Raw genomic sequence first — 16,492 nt, forward strand, 5'->3', positions numbered from 1 at the left:
CAGTGATACATTCCAGGTGAAGGTTTGGGAAAGCACAATGCAGACAAGCAGCTCACATTACTGTGACTCATTACTGAAACGGCTTTTCAAAGCCTCGCGGATACACAGCGCTCCTTGCTGTGCTCTTCTTATTGCCCTGGTGTCTGGCTGCTCAAAAATGGCTGCCATGAGATCCGTCTCAACTGGCCACCCCTGTGGAAAATTTCCCCCCTTTTTCCCCCCACAGATATTATGGAGCACACGGCAGGCAGCTATAACCATGGGGATGTTCTCCTCACTAAGGTCCAACCTTTTTAGTAAAATTCTCCAGAGCCCTTTCAAACGACCAAAGGCACATTCAACCACCATTCTGCACTTGCTGAGCCTAGAGTTGAACCGTTCCTTACTGCTGTCCAGACGGCGGAGCCATGGGAGCAAGGGGTAGGCTGGGTCCCCCAGGATAACTATAGACATCTCAACATCATCAATGTTCATTTAGTAGTCTGAAAAGAAAGTCCCAGATTGCAGCTTTTTGAACAGACCTGAGTTCCTAAAGATGCGCGCACCATGAACCTTTCACACCCATCCTATGTTGATGTCGGTGAAATGTCCCCTGTGATCCAACAGTGTTTGTAATACCATTGAAAAGTATCCCTTTCAGTTTATGTACTCTTTCGCAAGGTCGTCTGGTGCCAAGATGGGGATATATGTGACATCTATCGCCCCACCGCAATTAAGAAACCCCATGATGGCAAAACCATCCACTATGTCCTGTACATTTCCCAGACTCACTACCCGTTGTAGCAGAAGTTGATTAATTGCCCTGCACACTTGGAGCACAGCAGCTCCCATGGTTGGTTTACCTACTCTGAATTGATTCCCCACTGACTGGTAACTGTCTGGCATTGCAAGCTTCCAAATAGTGATCGCCACTCGCTTCTCCACTGTCAGAGCAGCTCTCATTTTTGCAGGGCAGGGGAAAGCTCTGCACAAAGTTCCTGGAAGGTGGTCTTCTGCATTCAAAAGTTCTGCAGCCACAACTCGTCATCCCATACCTGCAAAACGATGCGATCCCACTAGTCAGTGCTTGTTTCATGGGACCAGAAATGGCACTCAACAGAGTGCAGCTGCTCTGTGACTTCCAGCAGCAACTGTGAATTGTTTTTTTTCCAATGGCTTGCAGCAGGGCTGCTTGCAGGACATTGCTATGTTCCGCACGGCGGACCCTACTTTGGCTCTGGAAATACTGCAGGAGAAGGCGCGAGATGTTTGAGATGCTCACAGCAAAAGTGTACAACTGAGTAGGCTCCATGCTTCTGGGGTTATGGCGTACGTGCGGCGGTTTTAAGGCATGAAAACCACTGAGTTGTTTGCCGTTGATATGAGGGAGGGAGCACAGTGCATCATGGGATGCCGATGCAATGTTCCCATTCTCCCCTGCAACAATGTTTTGGTCCCATGAGGCATTGCACAAACTTCCTAAAACACATGGTGGCAAGTGACACTTTGGGATAACTACCCACGCTGCACTGCTTTGTTCATTGATGCAGGCACTGCTAGTGAGGACACACTCCATCGAGACAATGAGCATGGCATGGCCACGCACAATCGACTTAATTAATTAGAAGGCTCAAGGTCGAATTAGATAAAGTCGACTTAATTTTGTAGTGCAGACAAGCCCTTACTCAAACCAAATAGTACCTTAATCCACAAGTACTTCCAGGGATTTCTATGAAATTATTTGTGGTGTGAAGTGGATCTGGCCATCACTGACTAACTATTTACCTAGTTTTTTGGGGGGTTAATAATTGAAATAATAATGCAAGCCACTTACAAATAATAAAATAAAAAATCTGATAGAATAAGGAAGGAAAAAAACTATTTTACCATTTCCCTTCTGTTCCAATTAGTTTAAAGAAACTATGAGGGCAACATACAAAACAATAAAATTATAGGCTTTAAACATTATAAAAGATAAGCTTAACATAACAGGCTCTCAATATTTGTTTACTGGGAATATCTGGGTTTTATTCTTTAAACCACAGAGCGAGCCTTCTAATAAATCCAGGGGGGAAAAAAAAGAAAAGAAAAGAAAAAAAACCCAAACCAAACCACTACACTGAGAAGCCTAAACAAAAATGGCACCTGTTCCCCCACATTGCTCCAACAATATTCTTCAGCTACAATGGGAGGGCCCAACTCTAGGAGTTAGTAGATATTTTAGTTTCCCAAGGCTAGGGTAACCATATTTCCCAAAGGGAAAGCGGGACACTGGGTTGGGTTGGGTTTGCCCGAGCCACCCCGCCCGGTGCTGGCTCCAGCCACTCACCCCCCCATGGAGAGCTGGACCAAGCCCCTTCCCTGACCCTCTCCTTCCCCCATGCTGGGCTGGCCTGAGCCCCTCCCTCTCCCATGCAGGGCTGGCCCAAGCCCCCCTCCCTGGTCAAGGCTGGGGCTGGCATCATCGATCACCCAAGCCCTGCCTGCCCGCTCCCCTGCTTGAGCCCTGTCTCCCTGCCCCACGCCCCGGGTAGGGCTGACATCGCCACTTGCATCCTCGCATATTCTTCCACACCCTACTTTTTTGACAAAAGCGAGCATTTATCCTGCTTGCTCTTGCCAACTGATCAGGTTGGCAAGAACAAACGGTACAATGCCCACTTTTGCCAAAAAAGTCAAGACAGCCGGGATAGGCCTTTAAAAAAGGGAATGTTCTGGCCAAAATGGGATGTATGGGCTCCCTACCCAAGGCCCATTCAGTCTGTGGTTTAGCTTTTAACACTGCCAGCAAAGTGTTGATGATGGGTAGTGATTATTGCAGCATGGTTTCCTGCCCACTATGAAAAGGGGGAAAAAAATCACCAACAGGTTTCACAGAGGACACCAACCATATAGGGAAATTATCCAGCATGACAGCTACAAGCCACAGGGATCCAAAAAACCTGCTTTAACAAAAAACTGATTAAAAAAAAAAAATAGTTGAGTAAAAAAAAAAGAAAAAGAAAGAGTAAGTAGCTATTTGCAGAGAAAAGTAAACACTGTAATATGACATACATCTGCTTTAAAGTAAAATCAACTAAGCAAATGCTGAAGTTTGGATATTAGCAACAGTGGGTAGGCAACTACCATAGTCTCTATATGTTTTCAATCCTTTGCTGTGACTGTCAACAAGAAGGCCAGTTATTTCCAAACTTGATAGCTTTTTGTGATTTGGGGACTTATCTATGGGGAAGTGGGCTGAGACCACCATTCATTTCATGTAAGCCACTGAACAGTCATTTTTGGTTTTTATTACCTTAAAAGTGAAAAGCTCCCTGGTCTACCACAAGCTACACACATTTGAATTCTCTAATGAAGTCACATTCTATTGTTCTGACAATGGAACAATTAAGGATGTTATTAAAGTACTAATAAATATTAAAAAAAAAATGTGAAATGAATAAGGCTTTGGAAGTATCCAAGTGATTTTTTTTAAATCTTACGCTACAATTTTTTTTATTTCACTAGCTAATAAAAAGATTATTTTTAGATTATGTTTATCATCCATGTGGTTTTATATATAAAACTTATGACAAGGCAAAGGAGGATGGCTACCAGGCAAACAAATTATCCTAGGAGTTTTCCGAATCTATAGTTCTGACAAAAGCTTGAATTTCTATTGACTAGTAACTCACTTTTCAGTGATAAAATATTTTAAATTTTCATAGGAAAAATATTTAATTTTTTTTTAGTTCATACTGGAACCCTTAAAATAGAGAATTGAAGTGTGAATTTGGAGTCTGTGAAAGACGGTGAATGTATAGCTCTGGGCAACTGAAATCCTTTATTTAACCCCAGAAGAGGTACAACACAGACCTCAACAGTGTAAGCTTCCCCATCTCTGACCCAGTCTATTTGCCTCATTTCTGACCTGGAAGGAAGAAGATTTTAATTTGTGTAGACAATTCAAAACTATGGCTTATTAAAGACCCTCAATAAGATAGCCAATTGTGGTGGGTTTTGTGAAGTGGACTGCTGTCTTGTAGAAACTGAACAGAGGTCACCAATTCTTTTCACACTGGAACCACCCAGCTTAAGAACTTTCACTCACTAATTATTTGGGCTTGATTTCAACAGAATAAAAAATGGAAGGCTTTGTAATCCATTACCAACCACAGGAGCCATCTACTGGCTGAACACCAACTACAATTGGAGATAACCAAAGCAAAATTAGACTTTCAAGTTCTACTGGTATAATCTGAATACTCAGTATATGTTAAGAGCTTTTCAGATTGCAGCAGAGGACCTTAATACTGCATCAATGTCTTACTCTCGCATACCTGGTTTCTATTATGGGAGATCTAAGACATGCAGGCAGAGGATGTGAGACACAGTAGATTTTTGTGGCAAATATTAATATGACTCACAGATTGGCTAGTGGGGTGCTGAGGTAACGTTCCCAATATTTCTATCCTAGAGTCTAAGACCATGATCTCTGTATTATGCCTTATTTCCTTTTATCCAATGAAGCAGGATTGTTAAGGAAATTTTTAGTTCAAATCTACCACTGCCATTATCCGTAACTGGTTTATTTTGTAATAGGAAAATAATTACCTTATATAATTTTTAATTGCTTTGATGACACTCAAGAGAGAAGGTAAGCGCTGAACAGGCATGGGGACATTTCACTTGTACAAATGGTGCCCAGAACTAGCCTGAGGCAAATTGTCAGAACCATGTGGGGCAAATGCAGTCTGTGTTGTAGCCATTTGGTGGCTAATGAGAGTAACTCATTCTTCAGTGGTGACAACTTGCATATTTCAGAGGCAATGTATTTAATTTATACAATAAAAAAGAATTAGGTCTGGTGCTACTGTAAAGGATATTAAATTGTTAAGATAGTGACTTTTTTTTTTCATAGAAGAGATGTAGAGTTTTTTCCATTTACCAACAAATTTTTCAAGTTTTATTTTTAATTCAAATGTTAATACATTTGTTAATAAGTTTATTCCACTATGTAGTTAAGATATTAGCATCTCATCCTTTATGCTTTCACAGAAGATTTAAAAACAATGACTAAAACTACAATAGTGATCAAAAATTGTCATTTTCAATTGACTGTACCTGTCTGTAGTACTGTCTCTGGATCAACAGATGGAAGAAAGTTTAAATCCATAGACCTTGTAATAAAAAAGTAAACATATTATTAATTAGTTGTATTACAATAGCACCAAGAAGCTTCAACTGAGATTGTGGCTACATTTTATACACATAGTAAGAGACAGTCCCTGCCTCAAAAAGCTAGCCATCTATAGAAGACAAGACAGACAAATGGTAGGAGAAAAAAAGTGTAATTATCCCTATTTTACAGATGGGGAATGGGGAGACAGAAACCTTGCTCCTGCACTGTCATCTGCCATCATCCATGACCGTGCAGGATCAGGACCTCAGCAACTTGCCCAGAGTCATATGGGGAGTTTCTGGCAGAGCCTAGAACTGAGCTCAGACCTGCTGAGTCCTAGTCCACTATCTTACCCATCCTTGGTCTCTGTGGCTCTTTGTAAACATATACATAGTAATATTTTATAGCAAAGTAATAGAAAAGATAAAAATGAAAACACTTTTGGTACAATAATATGGCAAAACACGTAACTTAAAACAAAATTAAGTCTGGCAAGCAATTGCTTATTAGCATGGTCTAGTTGCTTTGGTATTTAAAGACAAGACAGACAGATATATTAATAATGTGAATATTTATAAATCAATTAACATTGTATAATAATTTTCAAAGAAGGTTTATTGCACTAGGGAACATCCTGCATTTCTATTTACACAAAAGATCAGATTTCACCACCCCACATAAATACCAAAAATTCAGATACCTGTGCCCTTTACAACTTTTATACAGAACTTCTCATTTCTCTCTCTTCTCCCTATTTCCAAACATCTAACTAAATGCATAGTCGCAGTGACCTCCTCCTTGGAGCCCTTTCTCTCTGGCAGTTTGTGACTGTCACTAGCAGTTTTTAAACCTTAGCATGTATACTGTGATTAAAATAATGGAAAGAATCTGACTGCAAACAACTAGAGTCAGTAAATTGAAACTTGAGGCTTATGCTTTAGTGCTGACTCATCCCATTTTGTCTCCTTTCAGTTAAAACACAAAACCACACAAGCTAGGGATGGAAGGGTCAGTGAAAAACTTGTTAATCAAAGCTCCTTGTGGCATCATATAACAGATCATCACATTAATAATTTGGGCTTCACTTCATTGGTCATTCCCAAACTGAGAATGCGAAGGGACACTGGGATCAAGTGCATCTTGCTTACTTAGTTGCTAAGGCCTGAACCTGCAATTGACTGTGCACAGGAACAGGAGTGTGACCACATGCAGTCAGTTACAGGATCAGGACCTTAGTTCCTGCCAGAAAACAAATTGCTGAAAAATACTTGTGTTGTCCACCAGTCCCTTCACATTACACTTCCATATTGCAGCTGAACTGGTAGTTAAGACTTATGCTGAAAGATGTCTATTTTAGAAAGCAATCCACATACCTTTCTTTCTCCTGTTGGTTTCCTTTATCACTTCCATTGTTAATTAAAGCAAGCTCATCTAGTAATGATGTAGACTCTTTTGTAAACTTTTCAAATACCTAAATAAAAATACTTTTTATTAAAAGAACATTTACTTTTTTTAAAGAGTCAAAAGAAATTCATTTAGTGCTTGTGAAAGATGCAGTTTGACACTACCAGTTCAAATTTATCCATATTGCTCTGTTAATATGCTTCTTGACATAAAATAATTACCTCTTAGACTCAGATGGTATAGGAAAAAGGTTAGAAAATATAATTTCCCTTCAATGACAGAGGCCTGCAGTGTCAGATTCTCCAGGGAATTAAGCAAATTTATATTACAATACATTCAAATTAGGACTGAATTTCAAACGCTTACAAGACCCTGAAGAATCTTTCAAAACTTAAGTCTTCATTGCCATAGTTACTCATCCAGTCCATTTAATCCTTTGCCTTTTTATGACTACCTCTTAAAGACTGTGGTGGGGATTTTTGTTATATGAACATCTGTCCACTAAAAAAATTGGATTAAGTACATCAACTGTTACCTGAATTTCCAGCTTTGGCCTGTACTGTAACCAATAACTTTTAGAAACAAAGGAGCAAATGGCTATAAGTAAAAAATACCTTGGTCAAGGCTCCTTGAAATGTATTGGTTTCTGATCTCAGAGAGCAAAACCTATAAAATCAGTGACTGCATGTACTTGTTCAGTCTCTATGTGTTTTGAGTTCTTTATGAAAACTGAGCGTCAATTCGTTCTAGTAGTGATAATGTTGTGCAATATGCATTCTTATCCACTAGGAACTGGATTGAAACCAATCACTCATTTCACTAGAGATCAACTTTCAGCTGCTATTCACCTCATCAACTCAAAATATTTGGCCTGGAGGTGAAGTTTCTGTACCTCGTCCAGTCCATTCAGGCATCAATAAACAGCCCTCTGGACATGAAATTGGATAGCCCTCTCAATACAATATAACTTTACCGCACGTTTCATACACTGTAGTACAAAATACTTTACAATGCTAAATACAGTAATGAAACAGAAATTAGGCAATGAAAACATTTTTTGGCCGAGATCTGAAACTAGACAGAATCAGAAAGGCTGTTCCAGATGGCAGGAGCAGCAAAGGAGAAAGCCCTTGCACCAACATTATGGAGGGTATATGAAGGAAGAGAAAGGAGTCTAGTGCTAGATAACGAGAAGGGACAGACACATCCGTAAGACAGCATCAGTAGAGAAATTTTCAATTGAATCCTGAAATGAATAGGAAGATGGAGGCCAGTCAGTGAGGATGGGGGGGGGATATGTTTGTAAGCTTATTGCAAATGTGAAGTAGTAGTCTGCAGCAAGATTTCACACTAATATGTGCTGGACTTGGGGAGATATCAGAGAAGGGAGTTTGCAATTTTCAAGGTAAAAGAAGGGGAAGGCATGGATGAGGATTTCAACAGAAGCAGAATTAAGGTAGTGACACAAAACAGGTGGTATTTCAGAGGTAAAAAGACCTTTACAGATGTGCGAGAAGGTAAGTTCAGGGTCCAGGATCATACAGACAGTGGAAGCAAATTGGAAGTCTAAGTCAAGGATGGAAATAGAGAGCATAGAGCTGTGTTTAAGGATGCTGGATGAAAGAAGGGCCCCCAGAAACCTGGCTGTTAATTACTCGAAAGCATCTCGGACTTTAGGTAACTATAAATGCTTGAGGTGCTCTAAACCTACTGCTACAGCGTGTGTATGTGCGCATGTGTGCTTAAGATCTAATAAAAGAGTAGTTTTAGGTAAAAGCACTCATTTGTACCAATCATTTATCAGATGGAGGAGCTCATCCCCATTGATATATTCCTAACACTGCCTGAAGAGAAACAGTTAAGTTACCACTGCTGTGGGTTCTGAAAACCCTGGGTAATTGACACAGTCTGATGACCCCCAGAGGTCCACGGACAATAGGTTGAAAACCACTGCCATTGAGTAAAGACATACTGACGTGCTACTATAATAAGGAAAGTTGCACAACTGCTGCTTGTGTTATACCAGTTTTGCAGCTAGCTGGAAATACTTCAGTTTCCAGGGTTGAAAACATATTCAGACCAAAGCAGTCCGTCTGCTTTTAAAATTATATTATACAAAAAAAAGGGGAGGACATTATTCCACTTTCAAGATTAGGTATTGTTTTAAAAATGCATTTTTAAAGTAAATTCTGATCTTCAAACAAATTTCAATGAATAACAGAATTAAAATATACTGAAATAGATGCATACCAATGACCCCCTAAATAATTTGAATCTATTAACAATTTAGGGGCAGATCTACCCCGGGTATAAATTGCATGCCTGCATCTACCAGGGCAACTGCGCTGCAGGGGGATTCACCATGATGGAGGATAGCTTTTAAATCTGGTTATGGCTCCATAGGAGCCCTATATTAAAAGGCTGCCTGGGAAACATGAAGAAATAGAGCATTTTTTGCTTGGCCTGGGCCTTCCCTCTCTATGGCCAAACCCAGCTGACTCCAGGCCCCCCAGCATTCCTTGCTCCTGTACCCTGCACTCCTGGGGGATTTTTCAACACTGAGAATATGCACAGAACCTAAAGAGTAAATCTGCTCCTTAAACAACATAACTACATCTGCTTTGCCACCTCTGGAGTAAATTCAATTTCTACTAGAATAAGGCTCTTTATATATTTAAAGTGCATTTTTCTCATTCTACTGCATTATAATGTATTCTAAACATTGAGGTAGCAACCAAAATGTGGTAAGAGCCATGCCCACACAGAGAAATATAGTCCATGCTCCACAAAGCTTAAAGTTTGAAAGAAAAAAAAAAAAATCCAGAAAACCAACCAGCCTCTTATTCAACCAATCCATGTGATCATAGGAAAGGCTCCCTCCAAAATCTTCTGTCAGCTGGCATGGTTCTATGTATCGAGTCAACTTGTTGGCTGATACTAAAATAACCTGTAACAAATTAAGAAAGAACGTTTTGGTAACATGGTTTTGTGAAACCTCTGCTACAAAATTTAATATATTTAATTAAGCTTGTTACTTTGAATAACAGGAGGACAGACTGAATAAACAGAATATATTTTGAAGTACTTTACAAAAAAAAGTCACAAGCCTTTTCATAAGTACCTGTAAGACTTGGTTTGAACTGGTGCACAACAGTTTACTCAATCTGTTTTTGAAACAAACAAACAACTTGCCCATCCTATAGCTATGAAGTGTGGAGCTGAAGTAGGAACAAGTCTGTAGTTAATGTTAAAATTGAGCTTAAAATGGACAGCTAGTTTTGACACACAAACTTCCCCCTGCAAGATTTCTTCAGGAGTTGGTATTCCACTACTCCTACAGACTACTATATTCCCTTTTGATTCTTAGCTCTTGAAATTAGGATAACTAGATTTTTCCAGCCTTGAAGCCTGTAATCCATTCCTTTATTCTGTACTTTGGACACCCACCTCCTCTCAAACTACTGGCTTGCCCAAGAATTCCCTGAATCTAGGTTAGGGGTTCTCAAACTTGGGGTTGGGACCCCTCTGGGAGTCACGAGGTTATTACATGGGAGGGGGGTCACAAGCTGTCAGCCTCCACCCCAAACACCGCTTTTCTTCCAGAACTTATAATAGCATTAAATATATAAAAAAGTGTTTTTGATTTATAAGGGGGGGGGTCGCCAAGGCTGGCTCTAGGCACCAGCAAAGGAAGCAGGTGCTTGGGGCGGCCAATAGAAAGGGGCGGCATATCCGGGTCTTCGGCGGCACGTCCCTCAGTCCCTCTCTTCCTCTTTGAGCTGACACTGAAGAGGAAGAGAGGGAGTGAAGGACTTGCTGCCGAATTGCCGCCGAAGAATGAAGCGGCGCAATTGAGCTGTCGAAGTGCCGCCGATCGGCTTTTTTATTTTTTTTTTCTTCTTCACCGCTTGGGGCGGCAAAAAAGCTGGAGCCAGCCCTAGGGGGTTGCACTCAGAGGCTTGCTCTGTGAAAGGGGTCACCAGTACAAAAGTTTGAGAACCACTGATCAAGGCAATCTGCCTCTACCCAAGACAAATTCCAGTTGCACAATGGCCTTAGTAGTCCAGGATCCAAAATAAAAGATGTGTTTTGTCACCCTGTTATTACTAGTTGTGATTTGCCAGTTCTCTTCCATTCATCATTAAACCTTAGGATACTACTTTAATAATATCTTAATTTTTGGAAACCACTTTCCTGCCTATATTTGTATGTGAAGGAACAGAAATGCAGAGGAAAAATAGGGACAAGAAGTTCATCTAAGCTGAAAAGTTTTGCATAATTTGGTATGTTAGTTAAAAAACACCATACTCACTGTGACAATTTCCCCGTAATAATGCATGATTATGTGTTGACCTGGTTATTGTGATATTTACTGTATGCACATGCTGAGGTAATTCAATAGCTGGACTGTCAGGAAATGCACCCAGGAAGAGGGAGGTGGATCCTGATGAATACTTCTCAGCAAAGATTTAAGAGACAGTGCAAGAGCCATTCACTTTGAAGGCCTGGTCTGGGTCTGGCAGACAGGTTTCTCAAGGAGTGACTGTCTCCATGGGGAGGAGGTTAGCCAAGGGAACCATAGTAGGGTTTAAAGAGAGACACTCTCCCTCATGTAAGTGAAAGAGTTGCTGGAGAATTGTTTGGGGGAAGAGATCAAGGCCCAGACCCCCAGAGGTAAGGTATCTGGGATAAGAGAGGTCTGCCTAGGACTCTAGGTAAGATACACGTGTGTATAGACTTTCTGTTGTTTTAAAATCCTTTTACTCTTATGTTATGCTTTGTTCTAGCAGTTAAGATATTTGGTTTTAAGAAGGCTCTCTGGTCATTATACAATCACTGATCACAGGCTTCCCCCACAGGGAAGAAGCGCAGGTACCAAACTCTGTTATACCTGTTGGGTAGGTATGGTTGACGCTCAGGATACTGTAGCCCAGGACCCACTCGAAGAGTGGGAGAACTGCAGGATTCCACCCCAGGGAAGGTAAAGACATGAGAGCGGGTGGGTGAACTCCCAGAGAATCAGAGGTGCAGTTAGCTCTGCAACTGTGACACTCATACTAAATCTTTGTGTATTATTTTAAAGATAATTTATCTGAAAGAGAGAGATGCTGGATTGGCATTCTCTATTTCCATCTGCAGAGAATCTTATTTGATAAACAATTTCATGGTGTGTCACACCTTCTGCAATTTGATATATCTAAGAATGTTCTCTACTATCAGCCAGCATAATACAGAAGCATTTCTATTAGCTACATTTCTATATAATTTGCACTGGGAGTAGAGGTGGCATACAATCTACTCAAGAGAGATGCCATTAGCATTGTGTATTGCTGTAATCAGAGTGACCAAAAGACAGCATAATAGGTCTGCTTCTAGGCCATCATGATACTGTCATAAGACGACAACTTCAAGGAAGTGTATATCACAAGGAGTCCACTCACAGTTCAAATATTTTGTGGGGGTCAGGATTAAAATATGAGTGAATTACTCACCAAGCATGTGGTGCGGGGAAGCGCAACCCTCCTGGAAGGTTAATTTATTTATATTAGCCCCTTCTCTCCAAAAATTCTTACTGCTAATACTAGTTGAGCTCCAAGAGTAGTAGAAACAGTCAGAGTGCCACTGACAAAAAATATGGTTTACCATCATCTCATGTAGACCTGCTCTGACCAGGTTTATGCATCAAAACAACTGTTAAAATGTTGGTGGTCAACCTGCCTAAACTAGTACTCTGCACAGACCCTGCCTATCCTAATGGTCCCACTGCAGCTGTATTGGCATTACAGTAATGTAGACACAGCCTCTCTTGTGTACCAAGTGTACTCTGTGAATGGCATATAAAATGTATTTCAGGAAGAGAACCACGAGGCACATGAGCTAGACAGGACAACTACGCCAGAAATCAAAGCAAGGACAGGTCTGATCACAGAATATATAAATATATATATGTAGTGTTGCTTAAAATTTAAATGTTGTGCAACATGATCCTATCATTCTTAAAATTGATACATACTTTAGTAAAACAGAATGGAAATATTATAGAAGTCTGTCAAACAAAACTATCAGTACAATTATATTATTGCATTAGAAGTAAATAACCAATTAGATTAACAAGAAAGTATTAATTTTCCACACTTATATAAGCTGGACCATTTTATCTCCTTGATACCAACTGATTTGTCCTGTATACATCCAATGCTCCAGGTTGACGTCTAAAGTTCAATATTTTTTAAAGTAATCACAATGCTCTCATCATTAACAGAAAAAACACTACTTATCCTAATATCAGCTGAAGTAGGTGGCTTTTAATGAGCAACCAAGTAAGAAAATAGGACAAGAAATTATGGAAATCATGAAAAAGCGAGATAAAAATCTGACTGAACCACAGTAAATACATAAGTATTTAAAATATTCAGAAGCAATTTATTTAAACTTTTGCTATAAGGCACTTGGATCTACCAAACTATTTAAATTGTTCCTTTAATTATAAAGGGAATCAATCAAGATTGTGAGCTAATGAGATGGACAAACTTCTGAATCCAGCCATCTTGTCTCCCATGACAGCATTTCCACAATTTCCCCACCATTTTAACGAACTTAACTGCAAAGGTTAAGAGTAGAAATTTTGGAACTTTAAACACTAGAAGAGAAAAAATGAACTCAGGATTACATTCCATTTGCCATATTTCAGCCTTTTCTAGTTGTTTTGGGATCAACCCCTGTATGACCTTTGTATTTGGAATCAATTATATTTGCTAAATAATGAAAAGATTCAACAGTTTCTCTGAATAGATTTTTAAATTTGTCCTTTGGCGCTTGAAGTATTTTGTTGTTAATGAGACAGGACCATCTTTCTGGGACTGCAAGAGTAGCGTCAGGTGTCCAGTTTCTCGGATCCTATCAAGACCTCCTTCAATTCCTTTCTTAAAATGTATTGCCTTGTTCTAGAGTCCCTTTGTTTTGTAAACCGCATGCCAAGTTTTGATTAGTTTCAATACTTGGCGGCAATTTTGAATCCACAGAGTATGTAAACAAATATTTTTTTCTCAGCGTTCCAACAAGTGCCATTGGGAAGCGTCATTTTTCAGCCAACCAACCACAAGGTTCCCCCCCTCCCCGGTCCCAAAAGACGGTCTGAACTTCCACAATGTGCTTTACAACTAGGCTAGATGTTACTACTACTTTCTCAGCAGAGTTAAAAATAGCATCCGAAGTTTAGGATGATTCTCATCTTTTTCCATTTTATTTTCATTAACTGAACAAATAGGAAAGAATTCTGCCGACAGTGGCATGAAGCTTTTGAAAAGTCTGTGAGCATTTAAATGGACTGGGATGGGGATGGCAGGGGAAGTATGTGAGAGCCAATCATCCAATCCAGTCCAGTCCAGCCCCTACCCACCCCACCCCCCCAGCCAACAGAAGAGGAAGGCCCAAATGAGGAGGAGAGGCCAGCCCCCATCCTGCCAAGCATGCTTTCTTGCAGCCTCCACCCATTTCTGGGCATTTTGCCATATTCCTATTGTACAGTCAGCATCCCCTCCCATTGATGTGGTGAAGAGGGGCATTCTTTTAATTTTTTTCTCAATTTCTTCATTTAAGGCATCTTCTGGTAGACCTTGGAGTTTAAATCTGTGGAGAACTACATCCAGGCCAAAGAGCTTCATTCATTTATTTCAGTTGCTCATTTCAGACTACACTGAAAGCAACGGTAGCATAAAAGAAGGAAGCAATTTTTCGTATGCAGTTCAAGTCTCGCTTTCAGTTGTTTTTAAAAGCATACACACCAATAGATCTTTGGCCTTTGTGTGCTGAAGACTAAGAGACCACTCCTTCAATGAAGTCGATATTGAAGAGTGCCTGGAAAGACTGAATCAGGGACTTCAATTATCCTCATGGCTATGTTTCAGTGATAACTGGCATTAAAAACATCTCACTTGCAGGGGTGGCAGGTTTGTATAATTTTTGGTGGTGCCCAGAACAGGTCCAAGTCCCACCCCCACACCTGCCTAAGGCTCTGGGAGGGAGTTTGGGTGCAGGAGGAGTGAGGAGTGAGGCACTGGGAGGGAGTTTGGGTGTCGGGTGCAGGCTCTGGGCTGGGGCAGGAGGTTGGGGTGCAGGAGGGGGTGCAGGGGGTGGACTCTGGGAGGGAGTTAGGGTGCGGGCCCTGGGCTGCAGGACGGGGTATGGGCTCTGGGAGGGAGTTAGGGTGCGGGCTCTGGGCTGGGGCAGGGATGCAGGGGGGCGGGCTCTGGGAGGGCGTTTGGGTGCGGGGTCTGGGCTGGGGCAGGGGGTTGGGGTGTGGCGCTTACCTCAGGCAGCTCACGAAAACGACCCGCATCCCTCTCTGGCAGCAGCTCCTAGGTGGAGGGCTGGAGGGATCTCCACGCACTGCTCCCCAGAGGCACTGCCCACACAGCTCCCATTGGCTGCAGTTGGCAGAGTCGGCACTTGGGGCGGGGGCAGCGCGTGGAGACCCCCTCCCCAGGGGCTGCTGGGATGTGCCAGCCGCTTCCAAAAGCGGAGCAGGCAGGCAGGAAGCCGCCTTAGTCCCATTGCGCTACCGGTGGTGGTGGCAGGGGCCCCATGCCCTTTTAAATCGCTCGGGGGCAGCAGGCAGGGCTGGGGGAGAGACCTGGCCCTGAACTTTAGTGGAGCCGGGCCCCCATGCGCTCATATTGGTGGAGCACAGGCACCACGGGCCCATACAATTCGCCACCCTTGCTCACTTGCAGGATCAAACTCAATGTTCCAGTTCAACAGACAAAGTTTGATTCAATGGCACGTGAGGTGAAGATTCTGAAGAACCAGATTTCTTGCACTTTCTGAGTTGATCACAAATCCTAGCTTTTGACAATTTCTTTAAAACAATTACCTATTTTCATCACATCAGTCATTTGTTTATTAACATTTCCTTTAATTTTCTGGAATACGGATTCAGATAAATTGATGTATATTAAATCACTGAACACTAATCACCCATCCAGCACTGATCAGCTACTTTCATATTTACAATACTTGGAATAAGAAACTGCTACCTAGCGAATTTAGAATTAAAAACAGAAAATTTAGATAATTAGTCCAGCATTATACAGAATATTGTTATTAGGCATCTTACCTACTATAAGAAGTTTCTAGAATCTAGCCAACTATTACCTCAATTGTTCACAAGTTCACTCAGCCCTGGTTGAATTTAGCTGCATTAGGTCAATTTTAAAAGCAATGCGTCTACACAACCAACCCTGTTCCGTCAACCTAAAGGGCTCTTAAAATCGACTGCTGTACTCCTCCCCGGCGAGGGGAGTAGCACTAAAATCGACCTTGCTGGGGTAGTGCAGACGCAATTCGACGGTATTGGCCTCCGGGAGCTCTCCCAGAGTGCTCCAAGGTGACCGCTCTGGACAGCACTTTCAACTCCGATGCAGTAGCCAGGTACACATGAAAAGCCCCGGGAAATTTTGAATTTCATTTCCTGTTTGGTCAGCATGGCGAACTCAGCAGCACAGGTGACCATGCAATCCCCCCAGAATCACAAACGAGCTCCAGCATGGCGCGAACGGGAGTCACTGGATCTGATTACTGTATGGGGAGAAGAATCTGTGCAGGCCGAACTCTGATCAAAAGAAAAAATGCTAATATATATGCCAAAATCGCACAGGGCATGCTGGAGAGAGGCTAAACAGGGACACACAGCAGTGCCGTGTGAAAGTTAAGGAGCTCAGGCAAGCCTACCAAAAGACAAAGGAGGCAAATGATTGCTCTGGGTCAGAGCCCCATACATGCCGCTTCTATGATCAGCTGCATGGCATTCTAGGGGGGATCCTACCACTACCCCACCACTGTCTGTGGACACCTGCAAGGGGGGAGTCTCACGCAACAGGGAGGAGGATTTTGTGGATGAGGAAGAGGAGGAGGAGAATAAGCAGCAGGCAAGAGGTGAATCCATTCTCC

The 16,492-nt window shown here is 41.7% G+C and overlaps 1 protein-coding gene across 2 annotated transcripts in view; it reads right to left on the reverse strand.

The window, feature by feature from the left end:
• SESTD1 (SEC14 and spectrin domain containing 1) overlaps nucleotides 1-16,492 on the reverse strand; it is a 114,120-nt gene that overhangs the window by 34,502 nt on the left and 63,126 nt on the right. For both annotated transcript variants that reach the window (XM_024204053.2, XM_024204052.2), the window contains exons 7-9: nucleotides 9,378-9,491; nucleotides 6,514-6,611; nucleotides 5,083-5,138 (exon numbers count right to left, since the gene is read on the reverse strand). In XM_024204053.2, coding sequence (XP_024059821.1) covers nucleotides 5,083-5,138; nucleotides 6,514-6,611; nucleotides 9,378-9,491 — 268 coding nt within the window. The remainder of the gene's footprint in view (nucleotides 1-5,082; nucleotides 5,139-6,513; nucleotides 6,612-9,377; nucleotides 9,492-16,492) is intronic.

Source organism: Terrapene carolina, unplaced genomic scaffold (assembly GCF_002925995.2).
Source record: "Terrapene carolina triunguis isolate 2854851 unplaced genomic scaffold, T_m_triunguis-2.0 Scaffold62, whole genome shotgun sequence".
Classification (NCBI taxonomy): domain Eukaryota; kingdom Metazoa; phylum Chordata; order Testudines; family Emydidae; genus Terrapene; species Terrapene triunguis.